This window comes from Phyllostomus discolor, chromosome 1 (assembly GCF_004126475.2).
Source record: "Phyllostomus discolor isolate MPI-MPIP mPhyDis1 chromosome 1, mPhyDis1.pri.v3, whole genome shotgun sequence".
Classification (NCBI taxonomy): domain Eukaryota; kingdom Metazoa; phylum Chordata; class Mammalia; order Chiroptera; family Phyllostomidae; genus Phyllostomus; species Phyllostomus discolor.
In genome coordinates, this window is record NC_040903.2 from 41,637,001 (window position 1) to 41,658,219 (window position 21,219).

A 21,219-nucleotide genomic window follows, 5' to 3' on the forward strand; every position below is an offset into this window, starting at 1 on the left:
TGTTCTATAATAATTTATTTAAATAAAAGATATCAGTGTATGTCTTTGCATATAAAATAAAATAATGGAAAACAAGTATGAAAAACTCCAACTCAATTATTACTTAAAAGAGACTGAAGGTATTGTTGCTTATGCAATCACCAGTATGCTGAAGATTTCGCTGATTATGTCCCCAAACTTTCCTATTTTCAGGTAGATACTGGGAAAGAGGAAGGTTTTTATTTACTTACCACCAGCACTGGACTATTGCTCTTCCATTCTTGTGTAAACATCCCTCCAATTCTCAGAACGGGGTAATTTGGCTAAACTACCCTGTAACTTCTTGTGGTTTTTATGCACTTATATTTAGGTCACTTTTCCAGAATGATTGAACCCATTGGTATTTGAATTTTCCTTTGCTCTAATCCTTCACATCCATCCTGGATAATTTCAACATCTATTGGATGAAACCACAGACTCTTGGTTTCCTTAATTCTGATCTTATTAAACATGCTTATAAAACATGCTTATTAAACATCTCCATGTCACTCCTGGACAGGGGTGGAAAGGGGTAAAAGGGAAAATTTTCACCATCTGGAACTGTTCTGCCTCTGAAATGCCATTTTAAAACATTATGATTGCATGTAGCTATTCTTTCGGTGTTCTCATTCCACCACTATTCACTGTACAGCTGCTCTTCAACCTCATTAAGAATTCCAATCCTTGCTCCTACCTTTTCTTCTAGTGTATTAACCTATGTACTTCTAACTTTTCATTTTTATTTGCATGATTATATTCTTAATTTAACCATACCAATGCTCTTTCAACAGGATTCTCAGCTTCTTACCTTCCCACCATAACCTGGGCCAAAACATCACTGTGAAAGAAAACTGAATTACAAATTCACATCCTCAAACCAATACCTCTTCCTAATAGTTATCTGTTCCTAACCATATTTCTTTCTCATTTTTAAGAGCAGCCAATCCAAACTTCTCTCATTTCACAATTTTAAAAAATCATTATTTATTTTTTTAAGTGTATGAAATATACGTAACCTCAAAGGTACCATTCTACCAGTTCTATGGCATTTAGTACATTGCTATTGTTGTGTGATTATTGTCACCACCCATCTCCAGAGTTTTTTTCATCTTGCAAAACTGAAACTGTATACCTACCATACAGTATAACTTGCTATGGTTCCCTTTCCCTAGCTCCTGGTAATTACCATTCTACTTTTTGTCTCTGTGAGTTTGACTACTCCAAGTAGCTCTGATGAGTGGAGTCACACAGTATTTGTGACTGGCTTATTTCATTTTATTCATGTTACAATACATGTCAGAATTTCCTTCCTTTTTAAGGTTAAATAACGTTCCATTGTATGTATATATACATGGTGTATATATATGTATGCATTTATCCATCAATGGACATTTGAGTTGGTTGCATCTTCTAGCTATTGTGAATAATGTTGCTGTGAACATGGATGTACAATGATCTATTTGTGTTCCTGCTTTTAATTATTTTGGGCATATACTGAGAAATGGAGTTTTTGAATAATATGATAATCTATTTTTAATTTATTTTGAGGTAAAACCATGCTGTCTTCCATGGAGGTGCTGCCATTTTACATTCCTACCAACAGGGCATAAGGCCTGCTTGACAATTTCTAAAAATCTGGTTCCCTGACTCTGAATCTAATATCTTAGTTTCAAATTCATAGAATAAGTAGAGAATAACGGGTAGGAATCTTTCCATCTTGTTTTGTGCTTTTTGACTTCCCAGCCCGCATCTGTATCTACTCTCCCTTTTAGAGGAGTAGGTGTATTTAGTTCTTTCCGAGACTAATCCCTCTATCCTGTGGATCAAGAACCTTATTTTATATGTCTTCATTTTGTCCACTTCCTTTCCTCTCCAGGCATATACATGCTTTTTAAAAAATTTATTTTTGGTCTTATTTACCTGAAACGTGACAACCTTTTTGGATCTTAATACTTCCTATATTGCCCTAATTATCTTCATTTCATATCTAAGTGATTTAAGGTCATAGTCTGTATTGAAGTTTCCATATTCTCATCCCACTCTAATATATGTCTACACAGCTTTTCTTTCCACCAAATGCATCTTCTCCAACTTTACTGACAAACATTAAGTTTGATGCCTCTTTCCAGTATTTATCTTACTTGACTTTCCTGTGGCATGTGTCACTATAAACTATCCCCCTTTTTCTGATTCCTGGACTTCTGTGAAACCAGTTTCCTATTGTTTTTTTTTTTTTCTGATCTTTGTTATCTTTTACTGTTAGCACAATAAAAACATGTATAACTGAGTTCTGTTACTTAGGTACTTCTTACTTCATACACTTTACCTAAGCCATTGTATTTATGCTCATGAATTTAACTACCACCCAGAAGGCAATGGCTTTTTCATATGTATTTCTAGCCAGAACTCCTTCATGAGCTCAAGGCTTTTATTTTCAATGATATACTAGACATACCTGCCTGGGTATTCCACAGGCACCTCAAATTTAGCACATCCCAAACTGAACCTTCACCCTCTACAAACTTCTTCTTTCTCCTGTACACCTTCTTTCCAGGTTCTCAGGGAGAAATGTGGGAATTGGCATTATATTTCTCCTTTTCCTTCTTCCTCACATCTAATCGATCCCATCATCTTGTTACTCAACTGTTACCTTCTCTTTATTCCTACTGTGTCTTAGTTGAATCCCTCATTACTTTTCTCAGACAAGACAAAATATTTTAATAGACCACACTATCTCTAGCTCACTTGCTTTCAGTCTGTCTTCCATGCTGCATATGTTGGATGTAGCAAATAGGCAATCAGTAATCTTGGCTAGGGTACTTTCAGTGAACTGGTAGGGCAAAAGGGGACTGCAAGTAGTGGGTTAGAGAGGGAGTAAATTGAGAATGTAGAACCACGATGGTAAACTGTTCTTTAGAGATTTGACTAAGAAGGGAAAAAAAAGTAGAGTAGGAGAGAGAGACCTCATAATGTTTGCAGAATATGTAGAAGAGTCCATTTGAGTGGGATGGTTTGGAAAATATGGAAGAAAGTTTCAAATTAATAGAAAGTTCAAATATCTATGTAGATATAAAGAGGGTGGACGAAGAACACAGGTAAGAGATTAGCTTTGAATAGGAGGAGAAACTTGTTTATCATGAGCCTAGAAGATAAAGATAAGTACAAATACAAATCTATCAGGTAAAAAAAAAATAAACGAGTTCTCATGTGATCGCTTTCACTTTTTTTTATAGTTAGTAGGAGGAAATGTCGTAAGTTAAGGAATATAAGGGCGTGGTGGGAAGCATTCAAACAGTGTAATGAAAGTTTGACACAGCACATGAAAGATGCATTAAAGAATTCTACAATGTATGAAAGACTCAGCTGTGATTATATGATACAAATTTACAAGGCTACAAGATTTTTTTCTGGCTGTGCTAAGGAGCTCAAATATAAAGTAAATAAAGCAGATAGATTGCTCAGTGGTTGGAGATTATTAGGATGGGTGTGGGGGAAGTAAAAGATGGTGAAGTCATTCAGGGTGGTGTCAACAGAGTGGTTGAAATAATAAAACACGGGTTCTAGAATGCATAAAGTTAGAAGAGGGTCATGGGACAGAGTGATGGGCTGAAAGGAAATGGAGAGAAACAGGGATTTAAGCTTGTCATGACTTGAAAAGAATAGGTTTAGTGGAACAGTTGGAAAGCTAGAAATATGTAATTAGAGATGATAATTATGTATTACAAGTGCTTGTGTGCACGTCTTCTGGCTCCTAGAGATCAAGAATAATGCTCTATTCACTTTTAACTTTCCTGCACCTAGTCCACAGTCTGGCACATAGTAGTCAATAAACAACCATTACATGAAATAATTAATTAGTAAAATGAGGGTCTTCCTGGGTTTATCACTGATTCTGCCTGCCTAGATAACTACAGTAGTACTTTTGTTGCTCTATGATGACAGTTTATAAGTAGCATCAGGAGAGTTTGAAGCATATAAAGCATAAGGAAAGGCAGCTTAGTGTAGCATTCAGAGTATAGATTGTAGAGCTGTTTCCTGGCATAAATTTCAGTTGTGCCACTTAATGCCTGAGCAAGTTTAGACGAATTGCTCTCTGTGTTGGTCACTTTATCTGAGAAGTAAGGTTTATAATAGTACAAACACACATCACAGAGCTATCATAACTTGAATAAAGTAATATTTGTAAAGATCTTAAAACAATGACTGACACATGGACATGCTACATAAGTGTTTTGAAATAAAATATTTAGACTGTTGGAGCCACCCTAATTAAGAAAGTTCCATGATGTGGTGTTGGACTCGGTTAAATGCTTCTCAGTGAAAGAGGACCAATTGAACTAAAGCCACCAATATTCCATTTCCTTCTCTTTATTGTGTTCCAAATTGAGTCTCTTCCCTACTCCCACCCACAGCTTCTTGTAATAGTAAGTTTAACGCTTTAGTATTTTAATGGGACCCATCAAAGCAATATAATTTAAGCACTTTGGCTATAAAACATACTTAAGCCTTTAATAATTGTCAACCTTTTGAGAAAATTGAACTGGTTAATTGGAAATTAAAAACTATAAGAAAAACAATCTTCCTGAAAGTGGAATAGGAAGGCTTACCTGGCAGGCATCCACCCTTCCTTCCAGAAACCCAGCACACAACATTCCAGGTTTTATCACACCACTATACACTTCTTCCCTGTTGCAGATATTGTTATCTATAATCTTTACTATTCCTTTTTGGAGTATATTAGATATTGATCCTAAAAGAAGAGGAGATTATATAATTATTGCTAAAGTCAATATTAATCTCACTGACTAGGTTATTAGTATCAAACACTATGTGCAATTTCAAAATAATGTAAAACACTTATTTTAATTAAGCTTTATTTGTCTCTGCATTAACAAAGAAATAATGTTAGGCACACGGCATGCTATTGTTAAAAATGATCATGTTTTGAAGTACAGTGCTCATCCATATGTAATGAGATATTTTCCTTTTGAATTGTCTTAGAAGTTTAGATTTATTAAATGTATTCCCTAGAAAACAAAATTAAATATTCATATTCTAGAAATATACATTTTATGATCATTTTTAGATTTTCTGCTATTACCATAATTCTGAATCTTGGAATTAATTTCAGGTTTATTTTCTTCTGTTTTCAAATGCATTTATGAATATAACTAACCACTAAATTTTTACATTACTAGGGTCATCACGATGCATATGTTTAAATGATCTTTGTTCAGGTATTGCCTTATTGCAGAGCACTACTCATTTCACCACATCAGAAATGCCTAGTCCTTTGTTGTCCTTATTTTTTCTGTGGTACTTACTGGCACAAAGCATGCTGTATAATCTACTTATTGATTATGTTTCATGATTATTATTTACTTTTATTTGCTAGCAATGTAAGCTTTATGAGGGTAGGAATACTTGCTTATTTTATTTATTAATATATCTAAACCACCTAGGATAGTACTTGGAACAAAGGTGGTAATCAATATAAATATTTTTTAATGAATGAATTAATTAATGAAATAGAGAAAAATGAATTGCTTATTCAAGTAATACATTTTTATGAAAACTGCTATTGTTAAGGGAAATACGGTAAATAGTTCTATGAAATTGTAGTGTTTTTATGAATGTTCTTGAGGATAATTTTCAATCTTTTGCACATTATCCTTTTAAAAATGATTCACAGAAAGTATTTCTCAGGTTTAGTTGTGGTTCTGGGTATCGTTTTTTAACTCCTAAAACTCAAACGGGTAACGGAGGAAGGTCAGGAACTAACCGTCAGTCTTTAATGAGCCCCATCCAGTGACCACCGCGTCTGAGTTGGGTGGGAATGTGTAAGTAGCTTCAGGAAGACATACTCTCCGAATGTTGCTTGTATATAGTACTGGTGAAGACAGATTCACAAGAGCGATGTCATTATCATGTGCAGGGTAATTGTAGTCTTCATGAATTATAATATTTCTGACACCTCGTTTTGTTTGTGGATGACTTAAAAGAAGCCCAAAACTAACGTTCCATTTTCTGGGATCATTGGTGCTAAATAAAATAGATATATTTATTAAAAGTTGGAGCTGTAGGAATTAATTTCTTATACTTTTAAAAACATTTAGATGACTTTTGAATTCCTGTAGTGTATATAAGCATACAAAAGTGAAGCTATATGTGAGGCAAAATAAAATAAAAAAATCGATAGATTTTGAATAACTCAAGAAACTATATTGGCTATAAAAAAGAAAAAAAGTTTCACCCTTGTGATAGTATGGATTAGACCTGGAGAACGTTATGCTAAGTGGAATAAGCCAGTCAGAGAAAGACAAATACTATGTAATTTCATTCATCTGTAGAATCTAACAAGCATACTAAACTAACAAGCAAAACAGAGCCAGACTTAGAGAGCAGGATGATAGCTAAGGGGGGAAGGTTAAGGGGTGGAGAGATTGGTCAAAAAGGAAAAAGAACTCATAGACATGGACAACAGTGCTTTTGATTATGAGTGTCAGAGGGGACTAAATTTTAATGGTAAAAAATACAATGAAAGTTATTTCTGGAAAAAACCTGAAAATTGATTGGTAGATAAATCAGCAGGGTTTGGTGATTGTGAGTTTTAGTGTTGGGGTAGGGACAAGGACACCCAAGTTTCCTCTTGGGTACCTGTAATGGTGGTAGTGTCATCTTTGAGATGGTCCTCACAGAAAGCAGATCAGGATTAAGGTGTGAAGTGATGCTTCCATTTGAATGTACTGAGCATGAAGTACTAAGAAGACATTCAGATAGAGCCATCCAACAGGGAGGTGGATATTACAATAAGTTCAGGGAAGATGTTTGTCATGCGTGGTGGCAAATTAAAATGTCATAGATTGGTACTGAGAAAAGGCAAATCAGATTTTTTTCCCACCTACTAAGGAGAGAAAGGCAGAGAGAGACCATCTGGCCAGGCTCTCCAGAAACTCCCTAAGGAAGGTCTGCCATATAGTTGAAGCAGGTGTAAGAAAGCAGAAAAAAGTGCCTAGGAGTTGCCCTGGTGATCTCTTCCTCCTGCCTTCCTGGTGCTGACTTAGTCAAACACAGAGCTCCTTGGTCCCACTGGGCTTGGCAAGCACCAAAAGACCCCTCCTTGTATATCCTTCCTACTTTCCAACGGGTGGCAACATTCATATCCCTTTTTGTTAATTCCAAACAGACAAGTTATTGGATAACAACATGGCAGCAATTCAAGCAACATTATATAGCAATAAAGTAGAAACACATAAAAAAAAAGATAATCCATGAAAACTACATTTTGTTCTTTTTTTTTTTCCAGAAAAGATAAGAAAGATAACTATGGCAACACATGATAAAAAGATTAAATAAAAAGTGGGCAAGATATGGGAATTAAGAAAATATCTAAATCTTCTTATATAATTATTAAAACTATAAATAGGAAGATATTTCTCACTTTTACTATTATTTGTTGACAGGACTTTATATTAAGCCCTGAAAATTAGTGCTCTGGAACACTTTCACACTCCAAGTTTGAGAGGGATTTTTGTTTAAAAATATAAAACCAATAAATACTGTATAAAAAGCAATAGAAATTATTGAAATAAACCATCAGACAAAAGGGCAAAAAACACTTTTAGGAAAAAAGGCAAACTTTTGGTGCAATTATATATCCTTTAAAGAAATAATCACTGTATTTCAAATAGGTCTATAATATATATAGGAGGACACACAATGAATTCAAATACTTATGATTCATAAGACCAATGTAATAACAGTGAGAAATAGAAGACCTGTGTTCAATTTGAAATTTATAGTTTCTTCATAAAATTAATTAAGTGAATCTAGCTTAGGGATTCTCAACTGAGGGCTGTTTTATCCTCCCAGACACATTTGGTAATAACTGGAGGCATTTTTGCTTGTCAGTCCTGGGGGAATGCTATTGGCACGTGGTGGGTAGAGGCCAGGAATGCAGCTAAATACATTCTAATGCACAGGATAGCCTCCCACAACAAAGAACTATTTGGTTTAAATGTCAATAATGCCACTGCTGACAAATCTGCATTAGCCTGAATATATCTTTTTTTAAACTGATAATTCATTGAGTAATTTTGAGGTTATTCTCCACCATATTGAAAAGTTGGAGGTATCATTGTGTGTCCATATTCTTGTATGTATCAAACTTGTAGGTACTTGCATGTGTTGGGGCCATTATGTGGTCCAGAGCTTACTTTACGAAACAGTGAGCAGCAGTGACAAGCCAGCTGTTGCTAATCAGAGTGGCTCCACATCGGTGGACATTGTTCTCTTGAAGGCTAGCTTGCCAGGGCCATTCCCCTTCCTCAGCATTCATGCCCCCTGCTATCTTGTGGCCAGAGGGAGTTATAGTGCGATGTCCACAACCTGCTCAAAATAGAGTTCATTAGCATGCCATGATATTGTTATTGCTTATGCATACATTGCTATAGTAAACAAATTCCCCGTAATACATTTCACTGTTAACTATTAATTGAGGGAAAGCTCAGACAGTTTTGGAGAAGTTGAACTAAGTTACTACTGTCATGAGATTTCCTGAGGATTCAATATAAGTTGACATCTTCCTTCCCCATCCTCATCACTTACGTACACTCTTTCTTTGTCTGTGTGGCCTTTCCTGTTGTAAGCGGCAGCTGAAGTGAAATGTTTGAATTTGGAAGATAATAATTGCATAACCAGTTACAGAGTTGCATAGAGAAGTGTGTGCTTTTTAATTTCATGAGCAATGTTTAAAGTAATCATTGCTACGAAAGAGAAAGAGAATTGCTATTCATAAGAAAGTGTGAATGAATGTGAATGTGAATGAGATATTTATGAGAGCTAGAGTAGACAGAAATGTGTTTATACTTAAGTTACAATACACAATACTTGGATATAGGCAATAACACAAGAATATAGTCAACCATTTCTTGAAGTTAAATGCTGCTCTAAATCAGGACTGCTTTCATGCCAATTTAGAACCAGAGAAACTACTTGAATTAACTTAAGTCTTTAAAGCAAATTTGCAGTAATATTATGACTTCATTATCATTTTATCTGTCTGACTCTCTCTGTGATGCTTTTGACTATCTCATGTTACTCCGAATACAGCACTGAGCTTATACCTTAACAATTATTGTATCTTTTACTAAATATTATCAGTTTCATTAATAATAGTTTAAGAGGGCAGGAACTGTATCTTTAAAAAAAAATGTATCTCCAGAAGCTACCCCAGAGAATCCATTACATAAAAGGAGCTCAACAAATGTTTGGAGAAATGAAGTCTATACAGTCTATTAATCCAAGAGACTTCTTGAAATAAAAATATTCTACTGCAAAACCCTTTTCTGTAATGTGTTAAGTTCCTAAGCATTTAGAGAGTGCAAAAAACTTGCCATAATCAATGCTGTGAGCATAGATTAAAGTATTGGCTCTTAATCAGGGTCACTTTTGCATACTACCCTCCATCCCCAGAAGAAATTTGATAGTATCTGGAGACATTTTTGTTGTAATAATTGTGGCAGGAGGTACTGACATATAGTGGGCAGGGGCTGTGGATGCTGCTAAAAATTCTATAACATGCAGGACTGTCCTTGAAACAAAGAATTAGCTGGCCCAAAATGTCAATAGTGTGAAAGCGGAGAAACTCTGAGTTAGAGAAAGGAATTTGTATTAGGAATGTGATTTAAATTAATCAGAAAGGTTAGATGGTCCATTGCTTTACAGAGATGTTTTTAATTATATGTGACAAGATGTATGTTGAGATATTCTTTCCTGAGTGTTTAAAGGAATTAGAAGCACAGGGGAAGGACGTGTAGACTTTTTAAAGGGCCTTCATTAGCCCTCCGAAGCCCTCAAGTTTGTATATTGCTTCTGATTCCAGAGTGTGCTGTTTGATGCAGCACGAACCTCAGTTTTTATCCTCTTCACAAAAATCACTGAGCTGAAACAGAGCTATGGGATTGCTATTTTGGATGGGAGAGCTCTCTCATTGACTCACTGAATGTAACTTCCTTTTCCTTGTTCTTTTCACTCCCTAATCAAGTCCCTTACCGAGGATAAAACAAACAATCCAGAACCCAAAGGTATAATGGTTCCTCCCTATCTTCCCTTCTGTTTGGACTACTCCTAAAGGAAGTTGGCTTTTATTCAATTTCCTTCAAAGGGCTATAAAAACAAAGATGATTTTCTGTGAGCTAGGAGAACCTGCCCTGGGCCACTCTTAATTCCCCTGTTTCTGCCCTTACTCAGAATTTTAATAGAATTTATAATTATGCATCAACTGCCATTCGAGTTCCCTGTTAAGCTTTCAGGTGCTACCTCTGCAGTATTACCTTGTTATTACCTTGCTGAAATCTTACACCAGCTACGTGTAGCTTTTGTTATATCAAAAGAGGCCACATGGTACATTTCAAGGATTTTGGGTGTAATGAACATTCTCTGGCTGATACTTTCAGGAACATCAGAGAATCTACCAAGTTCTTACAGCCTCCCTACCCTTCTTTTACTTCATCACCTATTGATGGACTTAAATACTTTATGCCACGTACCAAAAATCTATTTTTTCTTTAACCCTGTTTGGTTTTGCTTGCCTACCTTTCCATTCTCCCCTTTTATCTGAGGTAAAATAAAAATCTCAGGCCAAGTCAAATTCGGAATACTGACCTGGATGGTTGTTTATTGTTCCAGCTGAGGAATAGATAAATTGGCTGATCTCTTTCTTTTTTTTTTTTTTTTTTTTGGTTTTTTAATTTAATTTAATTTAATTTTAATCATTGTTCAAGTACAGTTTTCTCCCCCCTACTCCCATTCCAGCCCACCCACCCAACCCTCCCCCCTTCCTCCCTATTACCCCCCACCCCTAGTTTTTGTCCATGTGTCCTCCAAATTTGTTCCTGTAAACCCTACCCATTCCCCCCTGAAATTCCCTCTTTTCTCCCCTCTGGTCACTGTCAGACTATGTCCTATTTCAGTGTCTTTGGTTATATTTTTCTTACCATTGCTTTTCTTTGTGTCTTGACTCCCTCTCCTCTACCAACCTGACAAAATTCATAATTGTAGATTTTGATCACATTAGTACTAAAATTTTAACTGGAGTAAGTGACTTGAAGATATTAAGTTACTTGAGGACAGTTCAGCCAGAATATATCAGAAAGGAAAGTAATCTAATAAACTTTGTGTTTCAGTTTTGCCCAGGTTGCTCAGAAATAATTTTGCTTTGACTAAAGGAGAGTAAGAGTCACCAGGGTCAGTGTCACCTGGTTCTGGAGGGAGATTCCTCTAATCCACCTACCCCATTTGGTTCTGCTCCCCTGAAGAGAACAGTGTTTTCTGACAGCCTGCGTCAGGTTGTAGCAACCCTAGGGATCACATTTCCTAGGGCAGCTACTGTACTGGGAGGATGGAAGCAGAATGTCTTGGCCAGCCAGGAAGCTGCTCGCATGTAAGGCATCTAGCTAACTTTTCAGCACACTAAGCTTGGTGTGTGGGATCAGAGTTCCATAGTGAATTCCTAAATCTGAAGTTTTCATATGCAGAATAGAAAATCAAGCAGCTGACATCTATTGAAAGCTTATTATAAGCTGTGTGCTTTTTTCTATAGCATAAATTAGACATTTTTATTTTAAAAAACATGTATTTTTAAAATATAATTTAAGGAAAAAACATTGTTTTATGATTTGTGAGTCTGTCTTAATTAAAGATGATTGAATTCTTATATCTGCTTCTTGTTTCAATCTTTTGTGATATGTTGTTTTGGTCAAAGTATATGAAGAAAATCTAGCTCCACACAGATGTGCAGTTGGAAAAGGGAGTATTTCAATTTTTCTAAGTACTTTGCTTGTGCTACATTCTTTTTTTCTCCACAACAACTTGGAAGTTCAGGCATGAGAGGTTAAAGAACCTGTATAAATTAATCCAGCAGGAAATGGCAGATCTGGGGCTCAAAACTGACGTAGAGCTCATTTTAGATTCTAATTTCTTCATTATCACTGTGTATCCCTAGATCCCCTCTGCCACTATGGCATGTGATAATGTATTCCTCATTTTAAATCTACAATATCAGTTATTTTAAGGTCAACTACAGTCACCTTCACACAAGTTTCTAAAAGCAGGCTTCCCACTACACAGTTATGATTACCACATTGACTCAAGTGGAGGTCTTTTTTCCATCCAAGGAATTAAGATTCACTAGAAAATAACTTTGTTGACGAACTTACAGGTATTGAGAAGATTTTCTGCTTTTGGCATTTCCATGTCTAAAAGTCAAGTGAAAAGAAAATGGAAATATTTATGTTTATAAACATGTTATTTTAATGTTAATTAATATTAATTACATTGCTGTTGGGAACACATTTTTATGTATTTTTATGCATTTATTCAACCGTGACTATATAATTTCTATGCTTATCAGCATAGAGAGTAACAATATCTTAGTGTTCATTTTTCTGTTTCTAAAAACACTCTCAAGTTCCCCATAATAAATAATTTTAAATTGATATATTTTGATCCTTTTAAAATTAATTCCCTTTGTGTGATGTTTTAATTATTCAGAACATTTAATTAAGCCATTCATTTCCCATTCATTTTGGGTAACAAAAAAGTTTTTTTTTACTTTAGTAATAAAACAGACTTTAACATTGTCTACTCATTTCTAGCATCTAGGGAATATCACAGGATGTGATTTACTCCAGACAATTCTGCAAAATTGCAAAATTCAACATCTTTACAAAATTGTAAACCTGTTCAATTTATGAAGGAAGTGCGTGAGGAGAGAGTGAACAAATGAATCCCTATAATATTCAAATTTCAGATGCAGAGAATTTAAATCCACTAGCCATTTCTATTTATGTTTCTCTTCAAGAAAGGATCTCTAGTTGCTCTATAAATTAAATACTATAAATGTCAATGGTTAATTTTATCATATTCTTGGGTTTCTATAAATCCAGGAGGGAGTATCCAGTTCCATGTGCCAATTACAGTTACATACCTTTACATTAGGTTGCACAACGAACCAGGGAGACAAAAGAATCCTTTACCAGAAAGTCAACCTGTCTGAACAATTCAGCAATTCAGTAGTCAGAGCTGGACTATGAGGAGATGTGTGCCACACCTACTAATACAGGAAGGTGGCATATTTTCTACCTAATCCCTCATAACTGCCTTCCGGAGGTTAACTTTTGTTCAACATGGTACATTTAGAGCTTAATTTTCAGCTTTTCGCAGTTGGTACAATATATCAAACCACATTAAGATTTTGGGAAATAAACTTGTTTAACTTGACTGGAAAAATATTAATTTGTATACCTTAAGAACTAATTATTTAGGAACTCTTTCATGTTTGTAGAACTTTCCTCTTTTTTTGAGGTTTTCTTTATTGGTTTAAGACTTGCTGAAGGAAAGAAATGTTTCTGACTTATAATTTACTTTTTAAAAAATCCTCACATTTTCATTTTTTTTGAGAGAGAGAGAGAGACAGAGAAAGGAAGGGAGAGAGGAAGGGAGGGATAGAAACATCAATGCAAGAGAAGCATTGATCGGTTGCCTCCATACACACTCAGGCCGGAATTCTGTGCTGGGACTGGGGATCTAAGAGTCCAGGGACGAACTTGCAGCCTAGGTATGTGCTCTGACCAAGAACTGAACCTGCAAACCTTTGCTATGGAACTATGCTCCAACCACTGAGCCACACTGGACAGGACTATAATTTACTTGTAATAGTTGTATGCATTATCCCAGAATTTAATAGAATAACTACTGCTTGTGTGGGTAGAAGACAGACAGGTACAATGAATGGGGAGATGACTTAAATCATAACTCCTTTGGTCTGAGTCACTGTGTTTCCTTCCTTTGAAGTCCCTTGGCTCACACTCAAAGGCTGGAACTCCTGTGGATTTACCGCTGAATCAAGGACTCAGTGCTGTAAGTGAAGGTACTCTGTTTACAAAGTACCATTCAAAAGAAATGACCAAAAAAAGAGCACTGCCACTGACAAAAAGAAGATAATTTGTCTTATCTCATCAATGGATAAGACAAAGCTGTTTTAAAAACAGCCCAGCAAATGTGTGTTGGTTTTCTTTCGTGGGTCAGGAATCAAAGAAGAATAGACCTGGCCCCTGTCCTCAATGAACTTGAAGTTTAGTGGAAGAGACATACAATAGAGTAGACAATATAATATTATGTGATAAGTGGTATGACAGTTGTATGCATGGAAAAGTAGATGTACCAAGAAAAGTCACTTAATATATAGGGGTGATAGGGGAATAGGAACTGCTAATGATAAAATTAATCAAGAAATCAATTTTACTGGGGAGAAAACAAGCATAATTCACTCATCGTTGAAGTTTAGATTAGAAAATATGCTTAAATACTCTCTAAATGGACTTTTGGATATCTAATTATTTCATATTTGGTGTCTTTCTGGTGTTAGGAAACAAGAAAAGCAAGCTTAGTGTATTCAAAAGAGTCAGAACTGCCTAGAAGTCTGGTATCTGGTGACTGTTTTATTCCTGGAAAAAATCTGAAACATAACAATAAACTAAACTGTGTGATTCTAAAGTAAGAGTTTTACAGTAGCAGTAGATATATTTATGACATAAATTTTACATATACTGGGGGATTTAAACTCAGGTGAGCTTATTACATTTCATGAGTCTAAATGCCACACTAGTTCATTATTCCTAATTTTCAGATAGTTTTCCTAGAATTCTAGCATTAAAAGATTTTCCTTAAAAAAAAAAAGCTAATATAGATCATTAATATAACTGAGCTGCATTAAAGGGCAAAGGAATAGAGTGTGGACCTGGATTGTGGTTGATCAAAGTCTGAATCCTTCACTCACTGCAGGCTTTGATTACTCACCTGGCTGCATATGTAACAGTAAATGCTTCTCTTGAAGCTTCTAATTAGACTGAAAATTTTATCTATGTATATATATTGAATATCATTTTTCATCCCTCAGAATGATGTAAATTGTTTTTCACAGTACATATCTTCAATACATTCATCATTTTGACTTTGAAGATAAAATATTAAAAAATATTTTAAGATTTAATTAATTAAAATTTTATGTTGATTAAACTTAATGACTAGTTGTATATTCAGGTAGTAGATTTTAAGGTAGAACTGTGCTCCAAGTTATTTTTTTAGTTTTATGCAGATTTTAAGAAAAATGACAAATGAGAAATATTTATTTGTATTCGGTAATATAGATACTTTTCCCATGACTTAGCCATTGTTGATCTTAAGCTTTGGAAGCAGTACAAGACACTACTGTAATGAAGAGAAGGCAGACATGTACTGAGGAGCATATTTAGACAGCTATGTTGATGTAGTGAGTAGTGTACAATGGAATTAGTAACCTGTTTTTTTCTTTTGAAATGCTCTCATTATGTGTCTCAGGGGCTGTTTCAAAAACACATTGGACAGAAAGTTAATATTTAGGATTAGCGCTTTCGGACTGGGAAGTTTCTAGCTTGGCTCTCCTGGGTACCTTGGGGAGGTCTGCATTTGATGACACAGCTCTGGTGTTTCACCCAGCAAAGAATACTTTGTGATTTCTTTCAGTCCACACCCATTGCTTTCTTTAAGACCCTTCTTAAAAGATAGCTGCTCCAAGAAGTTTTCCTTGTTATCTCCCTCTTCTCAGTAAATGCCTTAGCTTCATATTTCATTACCAATTTGAATGTAATAGTTTTTGATATGAAATAACCACCACCTGGTCATATTCACTTCTTCATTGTGAAGAACTTAAAATTTTTTCTCTGAAACTTATTTGAAGATGCTTGTTTTAAATGTATCTTTCCTATAGTTAAAAAAATGATTTCTTCTGGGAACTATACTTATTTGAAAAACTACATAAAAATAAAAATACTTAAGAAGTGGTTAATAGACACAATGACAACTATAACAGAATTTATAGACTTATTTTATGCAACACTTATGAATAAATTCATAGTAATTGCTTGGTTTTTGAGGTTGCACAAGTAAGCTATCATTAAACACAAACCACAACTATTTTTTCTTACTTAGAACTCATAGGATTCTTCTGTTTCTTGAGAAATTCTAAATAAGAGACACAGAATGCACAGCCTACAAAGAATGGAAAAGCTAGTCTGGAAGAAATTTCTGAAGTCTTAAGTTTAAATTTCTATCTGGCTTATGTCAACAGACTTGGTAAAAATATTTCTTTTTAACATAGAGCTATTAATATTGTGGATGTCTTTTCTTGTCCTTATTGACTTTTATGAGCTTTAATAAAAGCTCTTTGGTGGGTATCTTATCAGAAAAAGAAACCACTCTAAGGGGAAAAATTTAAATTGGCATTTATTATATGGTATTATTTAACATGTATTGCATTAAGAGAAGTAGGAAAGAAATAGTCATATGAAAGAAGAACCACAGTGTTTTTTTTCTAATAGTTTTAGGACCCTCACCTCACAGTCTTATCTAAAGTATTTATGAATATCAAAAGATTTCAGGATGCTAAAATAGAAGATGAAATATCATTATTATGTTTTAGTAGGAGTAACTCCATAATGATATTTTCAGAATCAAAAGGACTCCCAAATTTCTCAAAGCCAGTAAATTGGTGGGTTGTATTGTAGTTGCCTGTTTAATTTTTTAGAATCTACCAAAGAGTTTTCCAGAGTGAATGTACCATGTTACATTTCCACGGGCATTGGATGAGTGACTCAGTTTCTTCACATCCTTGCCAGCATTTGGTTTTGTCATTATTTTGACTTAACCTTTTCTCATCTTTCTATATTTTTTGGCAATTTTATCCTTTTTAAGTACTTCATCATCACCTTCTAAGACTATCATATGCATATTTATGGTTTTAGTCCCAAGCTTCCTCTGGGGGACCAATCCTTTATTTTCAAATGCTTGATAAATAACTTTCCCTGGAGATATATATTGTAATACTCAAAATTTAATTCAATAACCTGTAATTCACTCCTCCATTGCCTTCTATTTCTCTATGAAGTTATCATCCCTTAATTACTCAGACTTAAAATTTTGATGTTGTATTCAGTTTTTCTCACGATAGTGCCTCATATGTAATTGTTAAGTTTATTGCTATACTTAATTCTATAAGTATATTATCTTTGACATATGTCTATTATCTTAAATATTATTTTCACTATAATAGTTCAGGTTTTCATTTCTTCACATTTGGACCATTGTAATTCCTTTCTAACTGATGTCTCTGCTAAAAGACCCTATCCTCTGTTCATTTTACACAATATTAACATAAAATTTTAGAAATCAAAGTTAGACTATGTCTTTCATGATTTAATAGCTCTTAATGTAACCCTTATTCCTACCAAAGTATAAATTTTTTAACCTAAAACTCATCACTCTTAATTTTATGTTATGATACAATCAAGCTAGATATAAGGAATGCTGTGGCCTCAAAAGATTGGTTTTCTGGGAAATAAATGAATGCTAGGATGTATTTGGAAGGAGGTAGGGGAGTTGGTCTTGCTTTATGTACAGTTGACCTCTTATGAGTATGTGAGTCAAGTGGGGTTTCCAAGAGCCCACAGCAAGTTTGAACTGATTGGAGCTTGATGCTGATTGGCAATGCACTCTGCAGTCTGTGTTAGGCAGTGTTCTTAAGAGAAACAGAACCTATTTTTAAAATTCATTTATTATGAGGAATTGGCTCATGGGAAATAATGGAGGCTGAGAAGTCCCATAATCTGCCATCTGTGAGCTGGAGTCCCAGAAATGCCAGTGGTGTAATTCCAGTCCAAAGACAAGAGAAAACCAATGTTCCAGCTCAATCAGTCAGACAGAGAAAAAAAATTCACTCATTATCTGTCTTTTTGTTCTACTCAGAGTGTCAGTGGATTGGATGCCCACATCAGGGAAAGCAATCAATTTTCCTTACTTCCTTACTGATTCAAATGCTAATGATTTTAGGGAACATCCTCATAAGGAAACATAGCAATAATGTTTAACCAGATAACCGGACATCTTGTGGCCCAGTCAATTTGACACATAAAACTGTCTATCACACAGATGTATCTGAACCTCAGATGGATGAAGCTGTACATCAGGACTGTAGTATCTGGGATCCAGGTGTTCAGTCTCATGGGTACAAGAACCCAAGCATTTTTAGGGAAGATGGCAGGAGCTAGTCTAGCTATTGAGAACCCTGCCCTAAGGGTTAAGTTTCTGAGAACTTCAGTGTTAGCAAAAAATATAAATGCAAAACCACAAATAGCTGAAATAAAGATCTCTATCTAACACGAAGAACAGATTGAGAATTCAGTCAAGAAGTGTCAAGGAAAGATTGTGATGCAGAGGGCATATGGCAGAAGTTCAGGACTTATCCTATGTATACTGGATTTAAATTGGCAAGATCAATTTAGAACTCCACTGAATAAAATCTGTCAGAGTCTGATCTATTAATAGCCTGCCTATTTTGATCTGGAGTCTCAGAGACTTTTTGTGTGTTTAGAACTGAATCACTCCAAATTGATCTAAGCAAGTAGCTCAGGCAGTTAACTGAATTGTCCCACTGTGTGGAGTGTTTTAATGTTAATAATTTAAAATTAATGCTTGACTATAAAAAATAACATAAAATTATAATGTTTTTTCCTCTCAAGAAGACTTGAAAATAAAAATGATTAGCTTGGAAGACCATTTTTAGTTCAAGGATATTTTTATGAATAAAGTTCTTGTGTGCCTTATTGATAGTGACTCCTTTAATGCAATGACTATCTATTAATATTAAACTCTCTTAAAGTATCTGAACAATGTCTAATATAAAGTTGTATGGTTCAATAATATATAATTCAAACTCTAACTTAAGGTTGCATTTTAAAAATACTTAATAATATGATTTTAAATAAAGTCCTGCTTTATTGAAAGATATTTCAAAATACCAACAGGAATAGTGCTCCACATCTCTCAGAAGACTGGGCAGCATTTTCTCTGGAATAAAATCAAGAGTCAGGAAACAATGATATCCAAGGAGCCAACAGAGAAATAGATAGATCTACTCACTAAAGTATACATAACTAAGAAGGCTCAATACATGCTCATTTAAAGACTTTGCTTTCCTAATTTCTCATGTAAGTTACTGTAGAATATTTAGAATGAATTTGAAGACAGAGAAAAATAGATGTGACAGTAAGAACTCTGCTTAACATTGAAGTATGAGAAAGATATAAAATATAAAGAACAAGAGCTCAAAACCACAAATACTGGAGTCATTTGGTGAAGGTACCAATAACCCTACATTTTCCTAAATGCCCAGAGGGCACTACAGTATGAACTATGTATTGATGGATGTCCATGGTAATGTCAGGAAAGTAGTTGGTAAGTTTGAGAAAGATTTTTGTAGAAACATAATTTTAAAGAGAATTTTTATATTTTGTTAAAATATAAAATGTAAACTATTCAGAACATGTGTTTAGAAAAAGTTATTTTTAATGAATTGTCAAAGATCAAGGTTTCATACTACTTAGAATATTTTAAGAAACATTTCACTAATAAAACAGATTTATAGAGCTGAAGATTGCTTCTTGACTAAGAAAGGACACTCTGGGCAATAATATGCTTTACAGTTTGGAATTTCCTCAACAAACTAAAAATGGATTTACCTTTTGACCCAGCAATTCCTCTGCTGGGATTATACCCTGAGAATCCTGAAACACCAATCCAAAATAATTTATGCACCCCAATGTTTATAGTAGCACAATTTACAACAGCCAAGTGTTGGGATTAGCTACATGCCCATCAGTAAATGAATGGATCAAAAAACTATGATACATTTACACAATGGAATACTATGCAGCAGAAAGAAAGAAGGAGCTCCTACCCTTTGGGACAGCATGGGTGGATCTGGAGAGCATTATGCTAAGTGAAGTAAGCCAGGCAGTGAAAGACAAATACCATATGATCTCACCTATAGTTGAACCTAATCAATAAAATGAACAAATGAGCAAAATAGAACCCAAGACATGGAAATAAAGAACAAAATGACAGTGACCAGAGAGGTAGGGGGAGGGGGATAACAGGAGAAAGAAGGGGAAGGATCAAGTCAAGGAACATGTATAAAGGTCCCATGGATAAGGACAACGTAGGGGTATTGAATGTGAAAGGGGGATGGGCAGGACAAGGGAGAGTAATGCAGGAAAAAAGGGACAACTGTAACTGAACAACAATAAAAAAATTTAAAAACTGTCCTCTAGGATTTATTAAAGAATGATTGGTTAGTCAATTGCTTAAAGCACAATACAAATGAAGCCATGCATTGTCTCAGGATCAAGGCACATGTAAAAGGTGTGTTCTACCAGTCATCCATATGTCAGTATTGTCCAGCTGCTTACAAATAAGTGCTAGGCCAGAGCTTTATTCTTCCTGTACAACTCTTAATAGTGGTCCAGGACAGTCATCTGTACATGAAGTGCTATGCAATTAGTCTTTCTGTTCAACATTTTTCAAATTTTTACTTTAACCAATTATAATTTAGCATTAAGTATTTAAAATACTTTATACCTATTTAATAGACGGTTGTGTACCAGTATATACAGATATTGTTAAGGAAATGGTTATTATTTAAAACAAATTAGTCATATCCTTAAATATGCCCATTAAAGTTATGAGCATTCAACTCTATAAGGAAGTTTATTTAGAAACCTCACTTTAGGTTGTGAGGTATCTCTTTACTTTTGTTAAGGAATGACTTGGATTTTTCCTTCCAGAGCTTCCAGAAGAGAGCCACCATGTGGTCATCTTTTCATTTGTGTAGTTGATATATCTAGCCTAGTGTTACATTTTCTTCTTAGCTTTGGGCTTGAGAGTTTATGGCAGTGAGTCAAATGCATCATGCTGTGAAGTCAGCTTGTTTGATGAACGATAACTTGCATTGTTTAACTTGTTTTTCCTTTTTTGCATTGAATTTTGAATTACATAAACATTAAATATCATATGTATGTTTTGGTTTGATTTTTAAGCTATTAAATAATGAGATCATGTAAGCAGTTATATTATAAAGGAAAATTATGTTAATTAATTTTAACTATTGAGATTATCATCTCTATTTTAAAGGACTGATATTATTTAAGCATATATGTGAATATAAATTTAGGGGTTTGGAAATGCATAAAAGGTTTCCCCATGACATCAATGGTATTAGGTTGAGAAACTCACTTTTTGAGAAATTTTTCAGGGAACTGTACTTTCATG

At 34.6% G+C, this 21,219-nt stretch overlaps 1 protein-coding gene across 1 annotated transcript in view; it reads right to left on the reverse strand.

The window, feature by feature from the left end:
- The window catches only part of LOC114491854 (transmembrane protease serine 11C-like), a 55,177-nt gene that overhangs the window by 318 nt on the left and 33,640 nt on the right, over positions 1 to 21,219 (reverse strand). The window contains exons 7-10 of the mRNA XM_036032094.1: positions 12,237 to 12,275; positions 8,235 to 8,406; positions 5,801 to 6,060; positions 4,626 to 4,768 (exon numbers count right to left, since the gene is read on the reverse strand). Of these exons, the coding sequence (XP_035887987.1) occupies positions 4,626 to 4,768; positions 5,801 to 6,060; positions 8,235 to 8,406; positions 12,237 to 12,275 (614 nt within the window). The remainder of the gene's footprint in view (positions 1 to 4,625; positions 4,769 to 5,800; positions 6,061 to 8,234; positions 8,407 to 12,236; positions 12,276 to 21,219) is intronic.